The 23,617-nt window shown below is 43.3% G+C and overlaps 1 protein-coding gene across 3 annotated transcripts in view; it reads right to left on the bottom strand.

Moving 5' to 3' along the window:
• Positions 1 to 19,137: 19,137 nt before the first annotated feature.
• Positions 19,138 to 23,617, bottom strand: part of SEPHS1 (selenophosphate synthetase 1) — a 79,414-nt gene continuing 74,934 nt past the window's right edge. For all 3 annotated transcript variants that reach the window (XM_044280094.1, XM_044280093.1, XM_044280095.1), the window contains exons 8-9: positions 20,975 to 21,187; positions 19,138 to 20,377 (exon numbers count right to left, since the gene is read on the bottom strand). In XM_044280094.1, coding sequence (XP_044136029.1) covers positions 20,163 to 20,377; positions 20,975 to 21,187 — 428 coding nt within the window. In that variant the 3' untranslated portion in view covers positions 19,138 to 20,162. The remainder of the gene's footprint in view (positions 20,378 to 20,974; positions 21,188 to 23,617) is intronic.

The following is a 23,617-nucleotide window of genomic DNA, read 5'->3' on the forward strand; positions in this document are numbered from 1 at the left end:
GACCATTTTTATTAAATTTACCCTACCCTGCATTGACATTAATCTTTTCCATATGTGTATTTTAGTTCTTAATTCTTTTATTAAGGGGAGGACATTTAATTTTTCATATTCTTCTATGTTTCCAGAGATTTGTATGCCGAGATATTTAAAATTTTCGTGTTTTTTAAGAACGTGCACCCGTGTATCTCTCTGTAATTGCCCATCTCCTAATAATAACATATGTGATTTTCCCCAATTAATATTTAAACCCGAAAAAAAACCAAACTTATCTATTATCTCTACCACTTTGTTAAATTGTTCCCCAGTGTTTTGCAAAAAAAGCAAAATATCGTCTGCATACATTAACAGTTTTTCTTCTCCACCCACATATGAAAAACTTTTATTCGCCCTATCATTTCTTATTATATTTGCCAAGGGTTCAATTGCAATTGCAAATAACAATGGGGAGAAAGGGCATCCCTGCCTTGTGCCACGTGATAGGGCAAACGGCAGGGACAAGCTCCCATCCACCACCACTCTGGCCCTAGGGTTACGATATATTAACTGAATCCATCCTATAAATCCCTCCCCTATACCAAACCTCCTTAATACTGCCCATAAATACTCCCATTCAATGCAATCAAATGCCTTTTGGGCATCCAATGAGAGTATCGCTTTCTCCCCTACATCTGATCTATTGGCTTCGATGTTAAGGAATAACCTTCTTATATTGGAATATATTGTTCTACCCGGTATAAATCCTGTCTGGTCTTTATTTATTATTACTTTAATAACCCTTGAGAGCCTGTCCGCTAAAACTTTTGCCAAGATTTTGACCTCCGTATTCAAGAGGGATATTGGCCTATATGAGCCGGGATCTGTTTGTTCCTTCCTCTTTTTTGGAAATAATGTGATAATTGCTTCCTTCATAGAATTCGGTAGATCACCTAATTTTTGAGCCTCATCCAGTGTTATTTTTAATTCTGGAACTAATACCTGGGAAAAGGTTTTATATATTTCAAAGGGGAGCCCGTCTCCCCCTGGTGTTTTCTCAAGTTTCACCTTCCCCAGAGCTAAATTTATTTCTGCCGCCGTTATTTCTTTTTCCAGATATTCTTTTTGGACCTCCGATATCCTACTAAAAGCAATCTTGTCTAGATATGAATCTAACTCTTGTTTTGAGTATTGTACCCTAGACTTATATAACTCTTGGAAATAGTCCCCGAACACTTTTTTAATATCTTCGGGTATGGTAAATAATTTACCCGTTTTATCTTTAATCGCACCAATCCATGAGTTACCTTTTTGATTTCTCACTATATTTGCTAATATTTTACCAACCTTTTCACCCTCCGAGGCTAACCGAATCCCCTGAAGGAGCAATTCTTTCCTACTTTTTTCTAATTGATATATCCTCAACTTTTCCTGTTCTTCCTCCCAAACTCTCTTATTAAGTACAGTAGGGTATCTCACACATACCATTCCAGCCTCTTGTAATTTTTTTTCCAATACCTTCCCGTTTTCTCTAGTACTTTTTTTTACAGTAATTTAGTTTTTTAAACAGTACTCCCCTCAAAAATGCCTTAAAAGTGTCCCAAACCACAAGTCTACAGGCAGAACCATTATTTTCCATAAAGAAGAGTTTTAACTCCTCTATTATACTCTCTTTATCTGAGAACAATAATAACCGATGGGGATTAAACTTAAACAACGGCAAAATATTATTTTTATTCAAATCCAACTCAATTATCATTGCACTATGGTCCGACAGAGCCATGGGTATATACTTTATCCTAATCCTGTTTTGGGATATTAGATTTTTGTTTCCAAAAATCATATCTATTCTCGACCAAGTTTGGTGCGTTTTTGAATAACAAGAGTACATAATTTCGTCCGGGTTCTGAGCCCGCCAAACCTCTACCCAATTAAATTCATATACTAGTTTACATAACTACATTTTGTGCTCCTCCCCCTCTACTAGACATCCTATCCCTGAGTGGATCCATAACCGCGTTATAATCGCCGACCACAATCAGTATACATTCCTGTTTATTCAACATAAATCTAAACAATTGATACAAAACATCTGATTTATATGGTGGTGGAACATATATATTTGCGAGTACGTTTTTTTCCCCTTCTACATAACAATGTAAAAAGAGGTACCTGCCATAGTCATCGGCCTCACATACCAGAGCCTCAAATTTAATCTTGTTATGTATCAAAATTGATACCCCTCTGGAGTAAGTAGTATATACGGAATGATATCCCGCCACCATCCATCTCCTCTCCAACCACCTTACTGATTCCTTATCTAAATGTGTCTCCTGGAGGCAGATGATGGCTGGCAGAAACCTCTTCATCCACTCAAGGATAGTGTACCTTTTAACCCTCTCACGGAGCCCTCTCACATTCAATGAAAGGACCCTAACCATCTAGCCGAGGGGGAGGAAAAAAAAAAAAAAGAAAAACTTTCTCTCTCCACGCCCCCCCCCACCCACATCCCCTATATACCCTCCCATCTAAATAGTCCCCCCTTCTGCTGGTCGGCAGTCTGGGTGACTCCATAACTTAGCATAGTGGCTCCTATCACCTCCCCCCCCCCCCCCCCAGCCTCAAAGACCCTCCCCATCCGCCCATTCGCTAACTTCCTCCGGAGTCTGAAAGAAAACGAACTTGCCATTATATTCCACCCTTAATTTTGCCGGAAAAAATAGACTATACTTTATACCTGCCCCCTTAGTCTTTTTTTTACTGATATAAACTCTCTTCTTTGTGCGTTAGTACTAAATGAATGATCTGGAAAAAGTTTAATCTTTACACCCTGTATATGGTATCTTTCTGAGGTTCAAGCGTCGGCTAATATTCCGTCTCGGTCCTTAGATAGTAGGCATTTCACCAATTTCGGTCTAGGGTAATCTCCTGGCACCCTGTTTTTTGTGGGGACCCTATGTGCTCTTTCGATAGAAAACAAGGGAGAAAGAGTACCTTCTCTACTGTTCTCCCTTAAACATCTCTCCATAAATTCAGTACAGTTTTCTCCCTCCGCTCGCTCTGGGATCCCCACGCATCTTATATTTGACCTTCTTGATCTATCCTCCTGGTCTACCAATTTTTGTTCCATCCTGGCATTTATCTGTTTTAAAAGTGTCACCTCCTTCTCTAATTTCTCTAGGGTAGGAATCCTTTTTTCCATCTCTTGCAACCGCTGCCTTACTTTTTCCATCTCAGCTCGTATAACCATAACATCCGTCTGTACTGCCCCGAGCTGGGTTACCAAATTACCCATTAAATTTTCCATCCGTGAAACCGTACCAAGAATATCCTGCACCATTTTTGCATCTGTTTCTGTATATGTCACTGGGATTCCCCTCTCTCCCTCTCCCCCTTCAACTGACGTCTCATGTGTCGGACCCTGCAATCTGGGATCCACAGTTTTTTCTTTTTGTGGGGATCTAGGCCCGGGTGAATTCGGAACCAAATATCTATTTAGACCTGATTGTTTAGACCCTTTCCAAACCTACTGCTGATCGCTTGGCGGTGCTCCCCGTAGGGCCGCACTGTTCCTCCCTTTTTTTTGGACGGCATTTCGAGTTCTCCACCTCTTTCCCTTTTTTTTTCTTTTTTTTTCCCTTCTCCCCTTTTCCTCCCCTTCTCTCTTTCCCTTCCCCTTCTCTTCTCCCCCCCCCCTTCTCTCAATACAGGGACGGCTTAAGAACCTAACAAAGACAAATATAGTCCCCTTCTTAAATTAGTCACATTAGTTGCAAACAATCGAGTATAGACAGTGAATTATATCCACATTTAAACACTTTTAAGCAAAAAAATCAAATCAAAGGTGAAAAAAGTCAATTCAAAGGGGAAAAAGGAAAGTTAATGATGTTAGTCAGGACCTTGACCGGAAAAGATAAATTCCTTAAAAAATTATGACTCAGGGCATAAGATCCGGGCGTATAGGAACGTGCATGCAGTTAGTTAGTTAATTCGGATTAAGACCTGGGGGCAGAAAGGATTATCTCAGACGGGGTTATTGGAGATTATACTCCAGGATCCAAACCCCCCCCCCCCCATTCTTTCCTCTCCACATTTAGTTCACTATAATACCATCCACAGTCAGTAGCTGCCTCTAATTCCAACCAAATGTCTTAAGGCAGATATAGTTTATCCTTTAGTCTGCGATGGCCTCAAACTGCATACCCGTAGTCACAACCACGGTCACAGTGGCAAGCAAACCCTTTATCAGCTGCCGTTTCCGGGGTATCCCCCCTACTATCTGCCCTTCTTCACAGTGAGGGCAAACATGTGGGCAGGAGCTGAGCATGGATCACAGTAAGAGGCAGGACCAGCTGCACCCCCCAGAATTGATCACCCCCAGTGATCTCAAGCCCAAAAACATAAGGGACCTGCCCTTCAGATACCGCAGACGGGATCAGCCTCTCCAACAGGGGTCAGCAGGAATCCGCAAAGCGAGAGTAAGACCTCAGGCACAAACGGCAGCATCCCCAAACGCCTTCTCTTCAATGCGCCAGCGCCTCCACTCACAATCCTTCTCCAGCAGCACGGCCGCTGTAGCGACTCACCACCTGACGACTCCTGGCATCGTAGGACGGGGATCCAAATCAGGACACCGGCACCGCCATCCAGACAATCCAGGGCGGCCTCGGTCTCTCAATACTCTCAGCTTCACAGCAATCAGCTGCTCCGAGCGGCGGTATGGGCGGCCAGCGTGCGGAGGGGGGCGGGGGGACGGAGCCCTAGCGTCCTATGTCAGACGCTCTCATGCGTCTAAAACCCTGGGGGTTTTCAATTTTAAGTGTGCACTCCACTATTTATGTTGTCCTGTCCTCAGCATGAATTCTATTTCTACAAGATGTAGGCAATGCTATTAAAGGAGTTTGCCTGGAGTTAATCATGGGATAACCCCCTTTAAAGGGTATGGCTACACGGCAACACTGGTCATGCGACAGCCATCACAGCCAGGTTCGCTGACATAGAAGTGAATCATTTCTATGGGATCACTTCTACTCAGCAAACCTGGCTTCCACAGTTGTCGCATGACCAGTGTAGCCATAGCCTAATGTAAATGAAATGAAAATCAGACATCATATAGTACGACAATCTCTAACAAAGCTAGAACCAGCCCTGCAACTCGCCTAGTTGCAGAGAACCCTCGATTTATTTCAAGCTGGCAGCTCAGGGGCATGTCTTTTCTGCTACAGGTATCTCCTTATCATAGCTTAAAAGGTGTGTCCTTTCTGCTGCAGGTATTTCCCTATCACAGCTCGGGGGAGTGCCCCTTCTGCTCCAGGTCTGTCCCTGTAATTATCACGGCTTCTAACAGTATTTATGGCTGGTGGCAGCTGAAGGATGGAATTGAGCATGTGTGACCACCTCAGTGACGTTACTGAGGTGGATAGAGAAATAAGGATTTTATTGAATAACTCTGTGGCTATACTACATTTTAGACGACGTCAGCGAGAATGATAGGGGGGTTGGGCAGTGCGCTGACAAGAAACAGAGTCAGAGACACAGAGCCTTCTCTTTCCCTGTGTGACTGTACATGGTCCCAGGCAGAGCATAACATGTACAGTCGTGGCCAAAAGTTTTGAGAATGACACAAATATTAGTTTTCACAAAGTTTGCTGCTAAACTGCTTTTAGATCTTTGTTTCAGTGATGTAGTGAAATATAATTACACGCACTTCATACATTTCAAAGGCTTTTATCGACAATTACATGACATTTATGCAAAGAGTCAGTATTTGCAGTGTTGGCCCTTCTTTTTCAGGACCTCTGCAATTCGACTAGGCATGCTCTCAATCAACTTCTGGGCCAATTCCTGACTGATAGCAACCCATTCTTTCATAATCACTTCTTGGAGTTTGTCAGAATTAGTGGGTTTTTGTTTGTCCACCCGCCTCTTGAGGATTGACCACAAGTTCTCAATGGGATTGAGATCTGGGGAGTTTCCAAGCCATGGACCCAAAATGTCAACGTTTTGGTCCCCGAGCCACTTAGTTATAACTTTTGCCTTATGGCACGGTGCTCCATTGAAACTGTTGGATTGTTGGAAGAAGTTGCTGTTGGAGGGTGTTTTGGTACCATTCTTTATTCATGGCTGTGTTTTTGGGCAAAATTGTGAGTGAGCCCACTCCCTTGGATGAGAAGCAACCCCACACATGAATGGTCTCAGGATGCTTTACTGTTGGCATAACACAGGACTGATGGTAGCGCTCACCTTTTCTTTTCCGGACAAGCCTTTTTCCTGATGCCCCCAAACAATCGGAAAGAGGCTTCATCGGAGAATATGACTTTGCCCCAGTCCTCAGCAGTCCATTTACCATATTTTCTGCAGAAGATCAATCTGTCCCTGATGTTGCTTCTTTGCTGCCCTTCTTGACACCAGGCCATCTTCCAAAAGTCTTCGCCTCACTGTGCGTGCAGATGCACTCACACCTGCCTGCTGCCATTCCTGAGCAGGCTCTGCACTGGTGGTACTCCGATCCCGCAGCTGAATCCTCTTTAGGAGACGATCCTGGCGCTTGCTGGACTTTCTTGGATGCCCTGAAGCCTTCTTAACAAGAATTGAACCTCTTTCCTTGAAGTTCTTGATGATCCTATAAATTGTTGATTGATGTGCAATCTTAGTAGCCACAATATCCTTGCCTGTGAAGCCATTTTTATGCAACGCAATGATGGCTGCACGCGTTTCTTTGCAGGTCACCATGGTTAACAATGGAAGAACAATGATTTCAAGCATCACCCTCCTTTTAACAGGTAAAGTCTGCCATTTTAGGGTCCATTCACACATCCGTTGTTTCTTTCCTGATCTGTTCCGTTTTTTGCGGAACAGATCTGGACCAGATCTGGACCCATTCATTTTCAATGGGTCCTGAAAAAAATCGGACAGCACAATGTCAGATTTTTTTTCAGGACCCATTGAAAATGAATGGGTACAGATCTGGTCACTGAACAGATCAGGAAAGAAACAACGGACGTGTGAATGGACCCTTAACCCAATCAGCCTGACATAATGATCTCCTGCCTTGTGCTCGTCAACATTCTCACCTGAGTTAACAAGACGATTACTGAAATGATCTCAGCAGGTCCTGTAATGACAGCAATGAAATGCAGTGGAAAGTTTTTTTGGGGATTAAGTTAATTTTCATGGCAAAGAAGGACTATGCAATTCATCTGATCACTCTTCATAACATTCTGGAGTACATGCAAATTGCTATTATAAAAACTTAAGCAGCAACTTTTCCAATATTTATGCAATTCTCAAAACTTTTGGCCATGACTGTACGTTATCAATCCCCTTCTCCCATCAATCACAGAGCATTTATCTATCACCTCTCTGCTTCCAGTGAGGCAGTTTATTGACGCCATGACTCAAATGTTTACCAGCGGCCAGATCACAGCGCCAATAAGTTGCACCAAAAACAACACAAATAGAGAACTCTTCTCTAGCGACACCCATCACATGTTACAGGAGAGAGAAATACACTACTCACAAAAAGTTAGGGATATTTGGCTTTCGGGTGAAATTTATGGAAAACTTAAAAATGATGCGACCTCGATGAGTTGGCGCATTGTCGCCCATGAAGATGAAATTAGGCCTGTGTTGGTTATGCAGAGGCACAATGACTGGATTAATGATGTTATTCAAGTAGTATGGGCTTGTCACTATACCATTCACAAGTGTAGGGCAGTTCTCTATTGACTAGACACACCTGCCCACACTAACACCACCACCAAAGGCTTGTCTGGTGACAACAATGGCTGATGCGTAGCGCTCTCCTTCATGTCTCAAACATTATTGGCGGCTATCATTTCAGTTTTTTCATCAGTGAGCAGCACTGAGGCCCACTGGTCTCTCATCCAGGGTAGATGCTCCCTGGCCCATTCAAGACGACGCGTGGCTTGTGCCTGGTGGTGTGATCAGGTACCCTTGCAGGTCATCTAGCACGCAGACCACACTGATGTAAACAGTTTTGAATGGTCTGGCATAACACTTGGGTTCCTCTAACATCCGTTAAATGTACCTAGAGTTGTGTGGCATTCTTCATAATGAAGCGGTCATCAGTGTGGGATGTGGCCAAAGGACGTCCACTTCTCTGCCTTTCTATGACTCTTCCAGTCTCTCTGTTACAACCTGCTGATGACTCTCTGTGACACTCTAAGCTCAGTGGCCACTTCCGTCTGAGAACATCCTGCTTGAAGACTCGCAATGGCAAGGTACTGTTGATCAATGGTTACGTATCATCTTGGGCTCATGATGTGAAAATGTGAACAGCATGATGAAGAGGACGGTTTAAATACTAATGCTAATTGAGGCAGGAAATTTATTGGGCGATTCAATGATCAAACACCTGTTGTGAATTTTGCCGTTAAGCTCCTTGTCAGAGAACAGCAAGTTGTGCACAAAGCATTGAAACATTGAACAGTTGGACATGTGCATTCAAAAGTTTAGAGAAGGTCACATTAAGGGCTCGTTCACTCGACCATATGGCTTTTTCAGTGTTTTGTGGGCCGTTTTTAACAGATCAGTTTTTTCCTTTTTTGTTTCAGTAGTGTTTCCGGTTCCGTTTTTCCATATGGCTTATACAGTAAACAGTAATTATATATTGGGCTGGGCATAACATTTTGAATAGATGGTTCCGCAAAAAACTGAATGGATACGGAAGACATACGGAGTACATTCTGTATGCGTACCTTTTTTTGCAAACCCTTTGACTTGAATAGAGCAACGGAATATGATTTGCAGGCATTAATAGGAAATGTTCTATCTTTGAACGGAAAAACAAATACAGAAATGGAATGCATACGGAGTACATTCCGTTATTTTTTTAGTGGAACCACTGAAATGAATGGTTCCGTATACGGAACGCAGAAAACGTTCATGTGAACAAGCCCTAAGGGTGCATTCACATGACCGTTTCCGCTCTTTCTAGCTTTCTGCTCTTCTGATCCGTCAGTAGAAGAAAAAAAAAAAAAAAGATCCTGTTGCATCAGTTAGGGTTTATTCACACGAACACACGTGTGATGCCCGTTGCTGTATTGCGGAACCCCAATACACGGGCACTGTTCCGTATAATGGATACGGATCCATTCATTACAACGGGTCCGCAAATCCGGAGATGCGGAACGGAACACTACAGAGTGCTTTCTGGGGTTTCGTGCCGTGCTTCCGCATCGCAAAAAGATAGCCCTTATGCATAGGATCATTATTTTTACAGGATCCAGTAAAAAAAAAAAACTGATCCTGTTGCAGCAGTTCTCATCCGTTTGAACCATTTGTGTCTGAGATCCGTTTTTTTTTTAATGGAAACAAAAGTACTGCATGTAGTTTTTTCCCATGTAAGGGTACTTTCACACTAGAAATTTTATTTTCCAGTATAGAGTTTTGTCCTAAGGGCTCAATACCGAAAAAAAATTATCAGTTTTAGGTCTCGTGCACACGGCCGTGTTCCGCAGCCGAGAGCGGACCGTGGAAACCCGGCCGGGGTTCCTCCTGACAGCTCACTCTATGCACTTCATGCAGCCGCTGCTGTACAGTAATACACTAGTATAGTGTATTACTGTACAGCAGCGGCTGCATGAAGCGCACAGCGTCATAGTAACCAATGATGTTGTGCGCTCATGCTGTCAGGAGGAACCCCGGCCGGGTTTCCACGTTCCGCTCTCGGCCGCGTGCATGAGGCCTTATCCTAATGCATTCTGAATGGAGAGCATTCCGTTCAGGATGCATCAGTTCAGTCCCGCTTACGTTTTTGGGCCGGAGAAAATACTGCAACATGCTGCATTTTTCTCTCCGGCCAAAAATCCTTAACACTTGCCTGAATGCCGGATCCGACATTAATTTCCATTTTAATGTATTAGTGCCGGATCCCGCAATAAAATTGCTGCATTGACGGATCCGTTCTTCCGGTCTGCGCATGCGCAGACCTTTAAAACTGTGAAAAAAAAATAAATACCAGATCTGTTTTTCCGGATGACAACTGGAAAGACGGATCCGCCTCACAAATGCATCCATCCTCTGCCCCAAGTGTGAAAGTAGCCTTAAAAACGGATCTCAAACAGAAATGGCTCAAACGGATGACAACTGATGCAACAGAATCAGTTTTTTTACTGGATCCTGTTATATATATATTTTTTTTCTCTCTCTTCTTCTGACGGATCAGAAAAATGTAAAATGTGAATGCACCCCAAGTTCACCTTTAAAGGTTAAAGTGCATTTTAGGTTCATCCTGAAGTTTCACCCAAAAACAAATATCCATAACTTTTTGTGAGTAGCGTAGGGACATCCTAAAACATTTAATGTGAAAATGGCTTATTGTAGCTTAATGTACCATAATGTGCCTCAACCTCAATCAATTGCCTTGAAACTTTCCACAACCTAAGATCTCAGCTTCCCAAACCTATCCTGGAAGTTTCATGGATTTTAGCTACCCACAAGAGAAATGAGTGACATTAAGGCCTCTTTCACAAGACTGTATGGCTTTTTCAGTGTTTTGCGGTCTGTTTTTCACGGATCTGTTGTTCCGTTTTTTGTTTCAATTTCTCCGTATGGCATATACAGTATACAGTAATTACATAGAAAAAATGGTGCTGGGCATAACATTTTCAATAGATGGTTCCGCAAAAACGGAACGGATACATTTCCGTACGTGTTAAGTTTTTTTGCGGACCCATTGACTTGAATGGAGCCATAGAATGCGATTTGCGGGCAATAATAGGACATGTTCCATCTTTCAACGGAATGGAAAAATGGAAATGAAATGCATACGGAGTGAAAAAAACAGCCTGTACAACGGGAGGAAAAAAAAAAAACGGTCTAAGCTTGGTCTAAGAGGCCTAAACTTGTTTTTTGGGGAGCTTAATGTGGCTTAACGTACAAAAAACAACGCAGATGTTAGCCAATTTCCCCAAAACTTCCCAGCCTACTAGACTCTCTATGCCAACATAGTCTGAAGATTTGGGGTCATTTGATAAAACATTCCAAAAGTTATTCACATTAAAACTATTTTATTCCTTTTTGAAAACATTTAGCTTAATGTAAAAAGAGCTTAAAGGGAACCTGTCACCAGGATTTTGTGTATAGAGCTGAGGACATGGGTTGCTAGATGGCCGCTAGCACTTCCTCAATACCCAGTCCCCATAGCTCTGTGTGCTTTTATTGTGTAAAACGATTTGATACATATGCAAATTAACCCTGAGATGAGTCCGGTCCCTGAGATTTAAGCTCCCCAAAAAACAAGCTTAATGTCACTCATTTGCCTTGTGTGTAGCCAAAATCCATGAAACTTCCAGGACAGGTTTGGGAAGCTGAGAGTTTAGGTTGTGCAAAGTTTCAAGGCAATTGATTGAGGTTTAGGTACATTATGGTACATTAACCGCCTCCGGACCGCCTAACGCAGAATCGCGGTCCGGAGGCGGCAGCTCTGCGCAGAGTGACGCATATATGCGTCATCTCGCGAGAGCAGAGACTTCCTGTGAACGCGCGCACACAGGCGCGTGCGTTCACAGGATCGGAAGGTAAGAGAAAGGATCTCCAGCCTACCTGTGGCGATCGTTCGCTGGCAGGCTGGAGATGCGATTTTTTTAACCCCTAACAGGTATATTAGAAGCTGTTTTGATAACAGCGTCTAATATACCTGCTACCTGGTGGTCCCTTTTGCTTGGATCGACCACCAGAGGACACAGGTAGCTCAGTAAAGTAGCACCAAACACCACTACACTACACCCCCCCTGTCACTTATTAACCCCTGTTCACCCCCCTGTCATTGATCACCCCCTGTAAGGCTCCATTCAGACGTCCGTATGATTTTTACGGATCCACGGATACATGGATCGGATCTGCAAAACACATACGGACGTCTGAATGGAGCCTTACAGGGGGGTGATCAATGACAGGGGGGTGATCACTCCATACAGACTCCCTGATCACCCCCCTGTCATTGATCACACCCTGTAAGGCTCCATTTAGACATTTTTTTGGGCACAAGTTAGCGGAAATAGATATTTTATTTTTCTTACAAAGTCTCATATTCCACTAACTTGTGTCAAAAAATAAAATCTCACATGAATTTACCATACCCCTCACGGAATCCAAATGCGTAAATTTTTTTAGACATTTATATTCCAGACTTCTCACGCTTTAGGGCCCCTAAAATGCCAGGGCAGTATAAATACCCCACATGTGACCCCATTTTGGAAAGAAGACACCCCAAGGAATTCCGTGAGGTGCATATTGAAATTTTTGTCCCAAGTTAGCGGAAAGGGAGACTGTGTGAGAAAATACAAAAAAGAAAAATCAATTTCCGTTAACTTGTGCCAAAAAAAAAAAAATTCTATGAACTCGCCATGCCCCTCATTGAATACCTTGGGGTGTCTTCTTTCCAAAATGGGGTCATATGTGGGGTATTTATACTGCCCTGGCATTTTAGGAGCCTGAAAGCGTGAGAAGAAGTCTGGGATCCAAATGTCTAAAAATGCCCTCCTAAAAAGGAATTTGGGCAGCTTTGCGCTTCTAGGCTGCAAAAAAGTGTCACACATCTGGTATCGCCGTACTCAGAAGTTGGGCAATGTGTTTTGGGGTGTCATTTTACATATACCCATGCTGGGTGAGATAAATATCTTGGTCAAATGCCAACTTTGTATAAAAAAAAAAATGGAAAAAGTTGTCTTTTGCCAAGATATTTCTCTCACCCAGCATGGGTATATGTAAAATGACACCCCAAAACACATAACCCAACTTCTCCTGAGTACGGCGATACCAGATGTGTGACACTTTTTTGCAGCCTCGGTGGGCAAAGGGGCACACATTCCAAAGAGCACCTTTCGGATTTCACCGGTCATTTTTTTTTTATTTTTTTTTTTTACAGATTTTGATTTCAAACTACTTCTCACGCATCTGGACCCCTAAAATGCCAGGGCAGTATAACTACCCCACAAGTGACCCCATTTTGGAAAGAAGACACCCCAAGGTATTCTGTGATGGGCATAGTGAGTTCATGGAAGTTTTTTGTCACAAGTTAGTGGAATATGAGACTTTGTAAGGAAATACATTTTTTTTTTTATCATTTTCCGCTAACTTGTGACAAAAAATAAAAAGTTCTATGAACTCACTATTCCCATCAGTGAATACCTTAGGGTGTCTACTTTCCGAAATGGGGTCATTTGTGGGGTGTTTGAACTGTCTGGGCATTGTAGAACCTCAGGAAACATGACAGGTGCTCACAAAGTCAGAGCTGCTTCAAAAAGCGGAAATTCACATTTTTGTACCATAGTTTGTAAACGCTATAACTTTTACCCAAACCATTTTTTTTTACCCAAATTTTTTTTTTTATCAAAGACATGTAGAACAAGAAATTTAGCGAAAAATTTATATATGGATGTCGTTTTTTTTGCTAAATTTTACAACTGAAAGTGAAAAATGTCATTTTTTGGCAAAAAAATTGTTAAATTTCGATTAATAACAAAAAAAGTAAAAATGTCAGCAGCAATGAAATACCACCAAATGAAAGCTCTATTAGTGAGAAGAAAAGGAGGTCAAATTCATTTGGGTGGTAAGTTGCATGACCGAGCAATAAATGGTGAAATTAGCGTAGTGCAGAAGTGTAAAAAGTGGCCTGGTCATTAAGGGTGTTTCAGCTAGGGGGGTTGAAGTGGTTAAGCTACAGTAAGCTATTTTCACATTAAATGTTTTAGGATGTCCTACGTATGCAATATAAAAAATCTGTAAAAAAAAAACATTTTTGCTCATTCACTGTCTCCATAATAATAATTTTCAGTTACTATAGTTCCCCCACCCCTGAGGCTTTTTTGCCCCTTTTATGGATGCAAAGCCCAGATCTCCTGTGAATAATCAGAACCAAAAGGTATGGTGCTCAGACTCCTTTTCTGAAGAGCTACAGGAGGTCCAGGTATTGTGTCCATAATACTGGCGTAATAAAGCCCCCATTACTTTGTTTAGAGGGATGGAGGATTATATAGTACACAATTCCCAATACTTACATGCAAAAATTGGTTGGTGCACAAATGCAGCACTGAGTGTAGACATGTGTTAACTCGGATCATACAATGTTTTGCTGACTATATTAGGTGTTTTGCAGCAAAATCTGTGCAGTTTTCCCTGTATACACCACTTTTCTCAAGCTCTGAAAAAAAGGGGACGTGGTATGGTAAGTCCGGTGTGTCGTTATTTTTGGCTACCCGTGAAATCTTGCTACCCTCGCCACTCCCTGACGTAGCCGCACCGGAATGTTTGGAAGGAGGTGTGTCAGCGCAGACGCACAATGACGGGTTAGGCAAACTTCACACTCAGAGTTGCTGTGAACGCGCCGAGGGAAGGTAAAAAACTACGGGCCACTGTGCATGCGCGCCGAGGATAGGAAAATATTACGGGCCACTTTGCATGCACCGAGGGTAGGGAAAAATAACAGGCCACTGCGCAAGCGTGACTCGCAGTGGCCCTTATTTTTTTCCTACTCTCAGCGAGCATGCGCAGTGCCCATAATTTTTACCTACCCTCGGCGCGTTCACAGCAACTGTGTGAAATGTGCCTACCCCATCGTTGTGCACCTGCGCCGACACACCACCTTCTCAGTCATTCTGGTGGCGAGCAGTGAGACACACCTCCTTCCAAACCTTCCGATGCGGCTACGTCACAACAGGAAGTGACAAGGGTAGCAAAAAATAACAGACCACCGGCCCGCCAATCTCATTGATAATTTTATGTCTCTTTTTGGGTTAGAAAATGAAGCGGACAGGGACTAAAACCGGCTTCTAAATCGCCAATCTTGGTAAAATGTCTCTAAGTATGTTTTGTGCTCTCAGAAAATGAAGCTTTTTGGTAACCTAGAAGCGGCTTGCCACGTACAGTATATTTTAACACATATGGATGATGACCATTGATGATGATGGCCTCTGTGCCAATGTTTTTAAAAGCACAAATACTTGTTGATGTATATCATTGTGGTATATATAAGATTTGCACACCTCAATATATTACTTTTTTATGTGTAAACCTCTGCTTGGATGTTTTATAATTGCCATTTGTCACAAAATTACCTGAAGGTGAAGATGGTTGCCAACAGTCCATCAAGGCAACGGCAATCATCGGGTTGTCTGCTCTCATGAAATACGGTATATAGGTTTTAGGGGGAGGACTAACTTTTCTAGGGCTGTAATCCCTGTATTTTATAGGTTGTTACCTTTTTTTAAATTTCCAGCTTAAAACCACATTTTTGGTCTTTCCAGTTCTGGTGAGTTTATGAAGACATGTGCAGATATTTAGGTCTAAGTTGTATGTATGAACTCTGCACGTGTTAAACGTTCATTTTTAAGAGGTGTGGTCTAGGGCTGCAGCTAACGATTATTTGAATAATCGATTAGTTGTTGATAATTTCATCGATTAAATCAGGAAAAGACACCAAAATGACAAAAAAAAAAGGGGGTTATATGATTTTACTTGAAAAATTATGTTCAAAGGCCATATTAAAACAAATTTAGGAGTCACAACATGTCCACATGGTCATTTGTTACCTGTTGCAGAGAAGAGGCGTTCCAATGGTGTGGATGTACTTGGGGTAGACAAGTATGATCTTGCAAGTTTAACTTTTATGGGGGATCGGTGGAGGGCACACCGTTATGGGGGATCGGTGGAGGGCACACCGTTATGGGGGATCGGTGGAGGGCACACCGTTATGGGGGATCGGTGGAGGGCACACCGTTATGGGGGATCGGTGGAGGGCACACCGTTATGGGGGATCGGTGGAGGGCACACCGTTATGGGGGATCGGTGGAGGGCACACCGTTATGGGGGATCGGTGGAGGGCACACCGTTATGGGGGATCGGTGGAGGGCACACCGTTATGGGGGATCGGTGGAGGGCACACCGTTATGGGGGATCGGTGGAGGGCACACCGTTATGGGGGATCGGTGGAGGGCACACCGTTATGGGGGATCGGGGGAGGGCACACCGTTATGGGGGATCGGGGGAGGGCACACCGGTATGGGGGATCGGGGGAGGGCACACCGGTATGGGGGATCGGGGGAGGGCACACCGGTATGGGGGATCGGGGGAGGGCACACCGGTATGGGGGATCGGGGGAGGGCACACCGGTATGGGGGAACGGGGAGGGCACACCGGTATGGGGGAACGGTGGAGGGCACACCGGTATGGGGGAACGGTGGAGGGCACACACCGGTATGGGGGAACGGTGGAGGGCACACACCGGTATGGGGGAACGGTGGAGGGCACACCGGTATGGGGGAACGGTGGAGGGCACACCGGTATGGGGGAACGGTGGAGGGCACACCGGTATGGGGGAACGGTGGAGGGCACACCGGTATGGGGGAACGGTGGAGGGCACACCGGTATGGGGGAACGGTGGAGGGCACACCGGTATGGGGGAACGGTGGAGGGCACACCGGTATGGGGGAACGGTGGAGGGCACACCGGTATGGGGGAACGGTGGAGGGCACACCGGTATGGGGGAACGGTGGAGGGCACACCGGTATGGGGGAACGGTGGAGGGCACACCGGTATGGGGGAACGGTGGAGGGCACACAGGTATGGGGGAACGGTGGAGGGCACACAGGTATGGGGGAACGGTGGAGGGCACACAGGTATGGGGGAACGGTGGAGGGCACACAGGTATGGGGGAACGGTGGAGGGCACACAGGTATGGGGGAACGGTGGAGGGCACACAGGTATGGGGGAACGGTGGAGGGCACACAGGTATGGGGGAACGGTGGAGGGCACACACTTATGGGGGAACGGTGGAGGGCACACAGGATATGGGGGAACGGTGGAGGGCACACACTTATGGGGGAACGGTGGAGGGCACACACTTATGGGGGAACGGTGGAGGGCACACACTTATGGGGGAACGGTGGAGGGCACACACTTATGGGGGAACGGTGGATGACACACACTTATGGGGGAACGGTGGATGACACACACTTATGGGGGAACGATGGATGACACACTTATGGAGGATCTGTGGATCTTATGCTATATGTGTCATCCACAGATCTTCCCCATAACAGTGTCTCCCGAGTCCCAATACATCGGCCCCGCCGCTCACAGCAATATCTAAAGAGTATTCCTTAACCGTTACCCTGCAGTAACGTTTACTTAAACTTTAAATCGGCGCTATGAATTGATCTTTAATACCTTACAAAATCAAATACAAGGAAGCTCCGGTAACAGGCAGAGCGGGCGGCGGCGTGACGTCACTCACGTGACACGCCTGCTCTGCCCACTTTATGAATGACGCAGGCAGAGCAGGCGCGTCACATAAGTGACGTTACGCCGCCCGCTCTGCTCGTTACTGGAGCTTCATTGTAAGGTAAAATAAAGATGAGCTGATTTAAAGTAAACCGCCCGCATAGCAAAGAATCGGCGATTATTCGATAACGGGATTCGTCAACAACGAATCCAGTTATCGAATATTATCGATAAAGTCGATTAATCGTTGCAGCCCCAGTGTGGTCCATACAACAATATATATATACAATATATATTTTTTTTTTTCCCCAAATACCTTTCATTAGTTATAATGTATTGTTTTGTCTGGGGAGCAATCATTAGGAGTATTAAAATAAACACTGTCCTATTAGTACACACAAAACCTGTCCTAATCACACAGGAGGCTAAGTTACTTCACAACACTGGGCTAAAGAGCTGCATCATCCTACTCTCTGCTCTGCTTGTCAGGGATTACGATCCTGAATACAGATAAGATCTTCAGCTGAATCTCTGTAGGAATGATGTTCATGGGGAGACATTAAGTACAGAGAAGATGGAGAGGACAGACTGTGGTAATGGAGACTGCATACAAATGCTGCTGTTATTACTCACATCTCCATCATCCGCTCTGTAATTCATGTCTCCTCAAAACTCCATTCCACAAAGATTCAGCTGAAGATCGTATTAAACTGTATTCAGGATCTTAATCCCTGACAAGCAAAGCAGAGAGGAGGATGAGGCGGCTATTTAGCTCAGTGTTGTGAAGTAACTTGTCCTGCTGTGGGATGAGGACAGGTTTTTCGTGTACTAATAGGACTTCGGCCATTTAATTTCTCCCGATGATTGCTCCCCCAGACAAAACGATCCATTATAACTAATGAAAGGTATTTGTGAATATATTAAAAATTAAGTAATATTTAAGTATTTTCATTTCTTTTATTCCCGGAGAACCCCTTCAAGTATTAGGCCCCCCCAAGGAATACTAATTTTTTTCAAGTAGTTTTCAAACAGACCGATCAAAACGGTCATGGTCCCCTTTAGTTATTCCGTTTAGAGATAAAAAAACATTTAGATATATTCTATTAGAGAATTTTGAGTTATTAGAGAGGGAATGCACGATCCTTATTTCTTGGCCAGGGTGAACACTCTGGCGAGCCTGTCCTGCAATAATGTGAATGGGCACCTTGTAATGTTTACTTTCTCCTGTGGAGGAGCTACAGGGAAATTGAACTCTTAGGGCTCACTCACACAAGCGCTCAGTGCCCATACCGCAGACTTAAGTATGTCCGCATCCGCCAGATAAGACAGAATATAGGGCTTGACCTTTTTGCGGTGTGGAGGCAGGGATCAGAAGCCCATGGAGCATTACGAAGTGATTCAGTGAGCTTCGGATCTGTGCCTCTGCACTGCAAAAACATGTTCCATCTTTGCCTGTATATTACAGATCACAGACCCATTCAAGTCATTAGGTGGGCATCCGCAAGTGGAGTGCACACGGCAGCACAGGGACTGAGCAAGTACACTCATGTGCATGAGACCTTACTGCCACATTTCCCCACAAATTATAGTTGATATCTGCAGGGTCCTAGTAGCGGATACTTTGTGATCTGTTGTCAAGGGGACACTTCTAACAAGGATGACGACCATAATATGAAGAGCCATATTTTCTTCCCCTCATTTTTCTAAAGATTCAATTTACTGCAAGAAAACAAACAAATACAGGTTGTACAAGAGCAATAAAAAAAATTAAATATTTATTTGAATAACAAGTTTGGAGTTTAAGCTGCAATGTTGGCAATGTCAATTTTCTTTGTATTAGATCACAAACTCATGCACCAAATTGGAAAAAAAGGAAAGAGCTACCAACTACTTAACAGCTGCTGATTTATAAAGAAAAAATATAAAGGCATGTAATCACTATACAAAATATAAAAATGTATGAAACACTATCAACCACAGAACAGAAAAGGTGTTGATTATACTTAAAGTGTTTTGTACTTATGGGTGCGCACATTTAGAATTACTGAACTGAAGTGATTTGTTACCTCTGAATGTATCTGCACGTGGCCTGTAGTTACACAGCTCTAACCACGCTGCTGTTTTCTGTGCTACTAATAAGAAAGGGCTTTGTTAACATGGGACATAAGAGAATTACAGAAGAAAAAAATTAAATAAAAATCTTTTCAACCAGAAGTACTTTAAGCAAATGGTGCACCTGTAAGACCCTTCGATGCCGCAGTAAAATGTGTACCTAGCATAGAAATGGTAACAGAGCACAACCTTAAGGAGGAGTGGAGAGTACACGGCTAGAAGAGCGCAAGTCTAATAAGTCTAGTCTTTTTAATAAAAAAAATAATAATAATAATCATGCACCCTCCTGCTATGATCCACAGCCAATTTATTGCCTCTCCATAATAACTTCCATAGTTATCGAACATTGTCAGACCAATAATGATAAATACACATATATAAATGAAGACACTAACTGCTTGTTTGACACTACGAATGGCAATGTCTGTGCTGAGTGAACGCACCTTTAAAAAAAGAGCCTATGCGGCAAGAGATAAGTGTCTATAGATTCAAAATGAATCAACTGTATCGGATAACAATTCTTCAACTTAGAAGCTGCCTCAACATTAGGTGCATCTTCAGTTAATGTAACAGGAAGGGAGGGGAGGGGGGGGGGGACAGACGGATAAAAAAAAAAAAAAGAAGAAGAAACAGAACAAAAAGGCAATGTTTTTTTTTTTTTTTTTTACTTCTTAATTACTACCCTTCGTATAACTGACCCAAGGCCACGAAATGGGCAGACACAATGATATATATTTATATATATATATTTTTCTTTACAATTATTTAAATTGTATGATGGTAAAGAATAGGGTCTATTTAAAAACAAAACAAAAAAGCTAGGGAAGCCTAAATTAAGATGTGGCACCAGGCGTTGGGTTTACATTTTGAGTAGCAACTTGGGGGGCAACTTCTATGATTCGTGGCTTATCTATGATTCTAGCAGTGCGGTTGCCTTTTTCTACAATTCCAATAATCCATGCTTGATGACCTTCTCCATACTTTGGGGACTTGATCTCGGCACAAAACCGGGCAGCCTGTTCTCGCGGTAGACAGATTAGGAGACCTCCTGCAAAGACCAGAAACACTCAGTATAGCAGACTTGGCATTTACATATGTGCATGTTATTATTTCATGTCCTCTAACAGGTCAGTATTCCTTAATAAATACCCAATTAACATTTTAGAACTGAAAATTATAAATTTCAGGATTACCAATGGGCCCAAAGTGTCTAGTTTCCAATAAATGTTAACAGAATAATGAACTACGCGTTTGGCCGGAAGTGTTACCACAGCGCTATACTGCAAAAACTAGCTTTTTCCACTACACAATGGACGGAGCTGTGTATTTCCAATGTCAACTTCCTGTGCAAGAGCTAACTGAAACAGCTGACTGGTGAGAATGTGAGGTGATAGACCCCATCAATCTGATATTCAATTGGATAGTGATGGTCTATCCTGAGAATAGGCCACCAATGACAAAATTTTGCACAACTACTTTAAAATCCCTAATAACTGGAATCTACAAGATGAAATTTTTTTTTTTAACGTTTGGTCAAAGAGACAAGAAACATGTCTTCCTACAGGCACCTTACACGTAAAAATACTTTTGTGACCTATCTTCAATCATTCAGGCTCTTGCGGGGTCAGGGATTTTAGTGACTTACCTGATGTCTCTGGGCAAGATCCATGCATAAGACCAAACATATTTCCACAAGCCTTGCTAACAGCAGCCATTTTGGCTAAGACAGGAAGGTTATGTATGACGAAGGAAACCTCATTCCGCTGCTGTTTGGCCAAGTTTTGTGCATGTCCTAAAATCCCAAAACCTGTAATATCAGTAGCAGCATGTGCATTAAATGTGTGCATAAGACCGGCAGCTGGGAAGAGAGAGAGAAAAGACACCAGTATTAAGTCAAATGGGATTCAGGAGCTGAATAACTTAAAGTACCAAAATGATAAACACTGAGTCCTAATCACATATTAAGCAAGGGTTTGTCTTCAGTATCTCTTGGCGACTCACTTCCGAAGGAAAAATTGGTTCCAGGCAATGGAACAGATTTTAGAAAGTGCCAGTGGAGCATAATCTGACAGATAAAGAGTAAGGTCTTCAGGACAGTAAGGAAACCTAAGTATAGATACAGTCCTGATCAAAAGTTTAAGACCACTTGTAATGGCAAAAAATCTTATTTTACATTGTTGGATCTTAACAAGGTTCCAAGTAGAGCTTCAACATGCAACAAGAAGAAATGAGAGTGAGACCAAAAATGTTTTGAGCATTAAATTAATTGAAAATAACGATTAAACTGAAACAGGCTGTTTTTCAGCTGATCCAAATTTTAGGACCACATTCCTTTAAAAGACCAAATCTGTGTAAAGATGCAGATTCATTGTCATTTTCTGTCAGGTAGTCACACGTTGTGGTGGCAAAGGCAAAGAAACTCTCCCTTTTTGAACGTGATCGGGTTGTTGAACTGCATAAGCAGGGTCTCTCACAGCGTGCCATCGCTGCCGAGGTGGGATGCAGTAAGACAGTCATTTGGAATTTCTTAAATGATCCTGAGGATTATGGAACAAAAAAGTCAAGTGGAAGACCCAAAAAGATTTCATCAGCACTGAGCCGGAGGATCCAATTGGCTGTCCGTCAAGACACTGGACGATCCTCGACCCAAATTAAGGCCCTTACTGGTGCTGACTGCAGCCCCATGAGTATCAGACGGCATCTGAGACTGAAGGGCTTCAAAAAACAAAAACCGTCTTCAAAGACCTAGTCTCCTTGAACGCCACAGAACTGCTTGTTTGGACTTTGCAAGAGAGCACCAAACATGGGACATTCAAAAAGGTGGAAGAAAGTTTTATTCTCCGATACGATTTTTTTTTAAAGGGGTTATCCGAGTTATTTTTTTGTTCTATGTCCCTAACTAAGCAAATTTAACAGCTTTCCAATTCACTCACTTTATGTGCAGTGGCCGGTTTCTCAGATTTCACTGAAGGTCACATGACCTGTGATGTCAGCTTCTCTCCCTGCTCTGATAAAGGTAGTTTACAAGCTTGTAAAAATGTCACTGTGCTGGCCACCCCCCCCCCCCCCCCCCTTCACTGTCATCTACTGTCTGCTGGGATTCTTAACCCCTTCAGCTGCACAGCTCTGCAGGCAGTGAAGAGACAATATATACTAGAGAGAGCATTGCACAATAAGGTAGGGGGAAGATCCTGTGTGTATTAGCAGTGTCATTATACAGGTGGGACTTGTAGGTCCTACACATACAACATGCTGCAGAGTCTCCCAGCAGGCAGACATGTCACTCAGGGCAGCTCTTGTATTCACTCCCTTAGCAGAGCAGGGGGAGGGGCAGAGATTGTTTTTATTGCATGTAAACAAAGGGCCAGAAAATAACCAGGGAAATTAGGAAATATATATATTTTTTTTTTTTGCATAAAACTTGCTTAGCTCAGTTATATAATCAGATTTTCAGTACTATATATATTTTTTTTTTTCATAACTCGGACAACCCCTTTAACCTTGATGGTCCTGATGGTTTCCAACGTTACTGGCATGACAAGCAGATCCCACCTGAGATGTTTTCTACGCGCCACAGTGGAGGGGGCGCCATAATGGTCTGGGGTGCTTTTTCCTTTAGTGGAACAATGGAGCTTCAGGAAGTGCAGGGGCGTCAAACGGCTGCTGGCTATGTCCAGATGTTGCAGAGAGCATTCCTCATGACTGAGGGCCCTCGTCTGTGTGGTAACGACTGGGTTTTTCAACAGGACAACGTTACAGTACACAATGCCCGTAGGACAAGGGACTTCTTCCAGGAGAATAACATCACTCTTTTGGCCCATCCTGCGTGTTCACCTGAACTAAATCCAATTGAGAACCTTTGGGGATGGATGGCAAGGGAAGTTTACAAAAATGGACAACAGTTCCAGACAGTAGATGGCCTTCGTGGGGCTGTCTTCACCACTTGGAGAAATGTTCCCACTCACCTCATGGAAACGCTTGCATCAAGCATGCCAAAACGAATTTTGGAAGTGATAAACAATAACGGCGGACCTACTCATTACTGAGTTCATGTTTGGAAGTTGGATTTCTGTTTTGGCGGGGGTTTAGTTATTTTTTTGGGAGGCGTAGTCCTAAACTTTTGATCAGCTGAAAAACAGCCTGTTTCAGTTTATTTGTTGTTTTCATTAAATTGAATGCTCAAAAAATGTATTGTCTCACTCCCATTTTTTTTGTTCCATGTTGGAGCTTTACTTGGAACCTTGTTAAGATCCAGCCATGCTAAATATGATTTTTTGCCATTTTTCAA

The sequence above is a fragment of the Bufo gargarizans genome, chromosome 2 (genome assembly GCF_014858855.1).
Source record: "Bufo gargarizans isolate SCDJY-AF-19 chromosome 2, ASM1485885v1, whole genome shotgun sequence".
NCBI classification, from domain to species: Eukaryota; Metazoa; Chordata; class Amphibia; order Anura; family Bufonidae; genus Bufo; species Bufo gargarizans.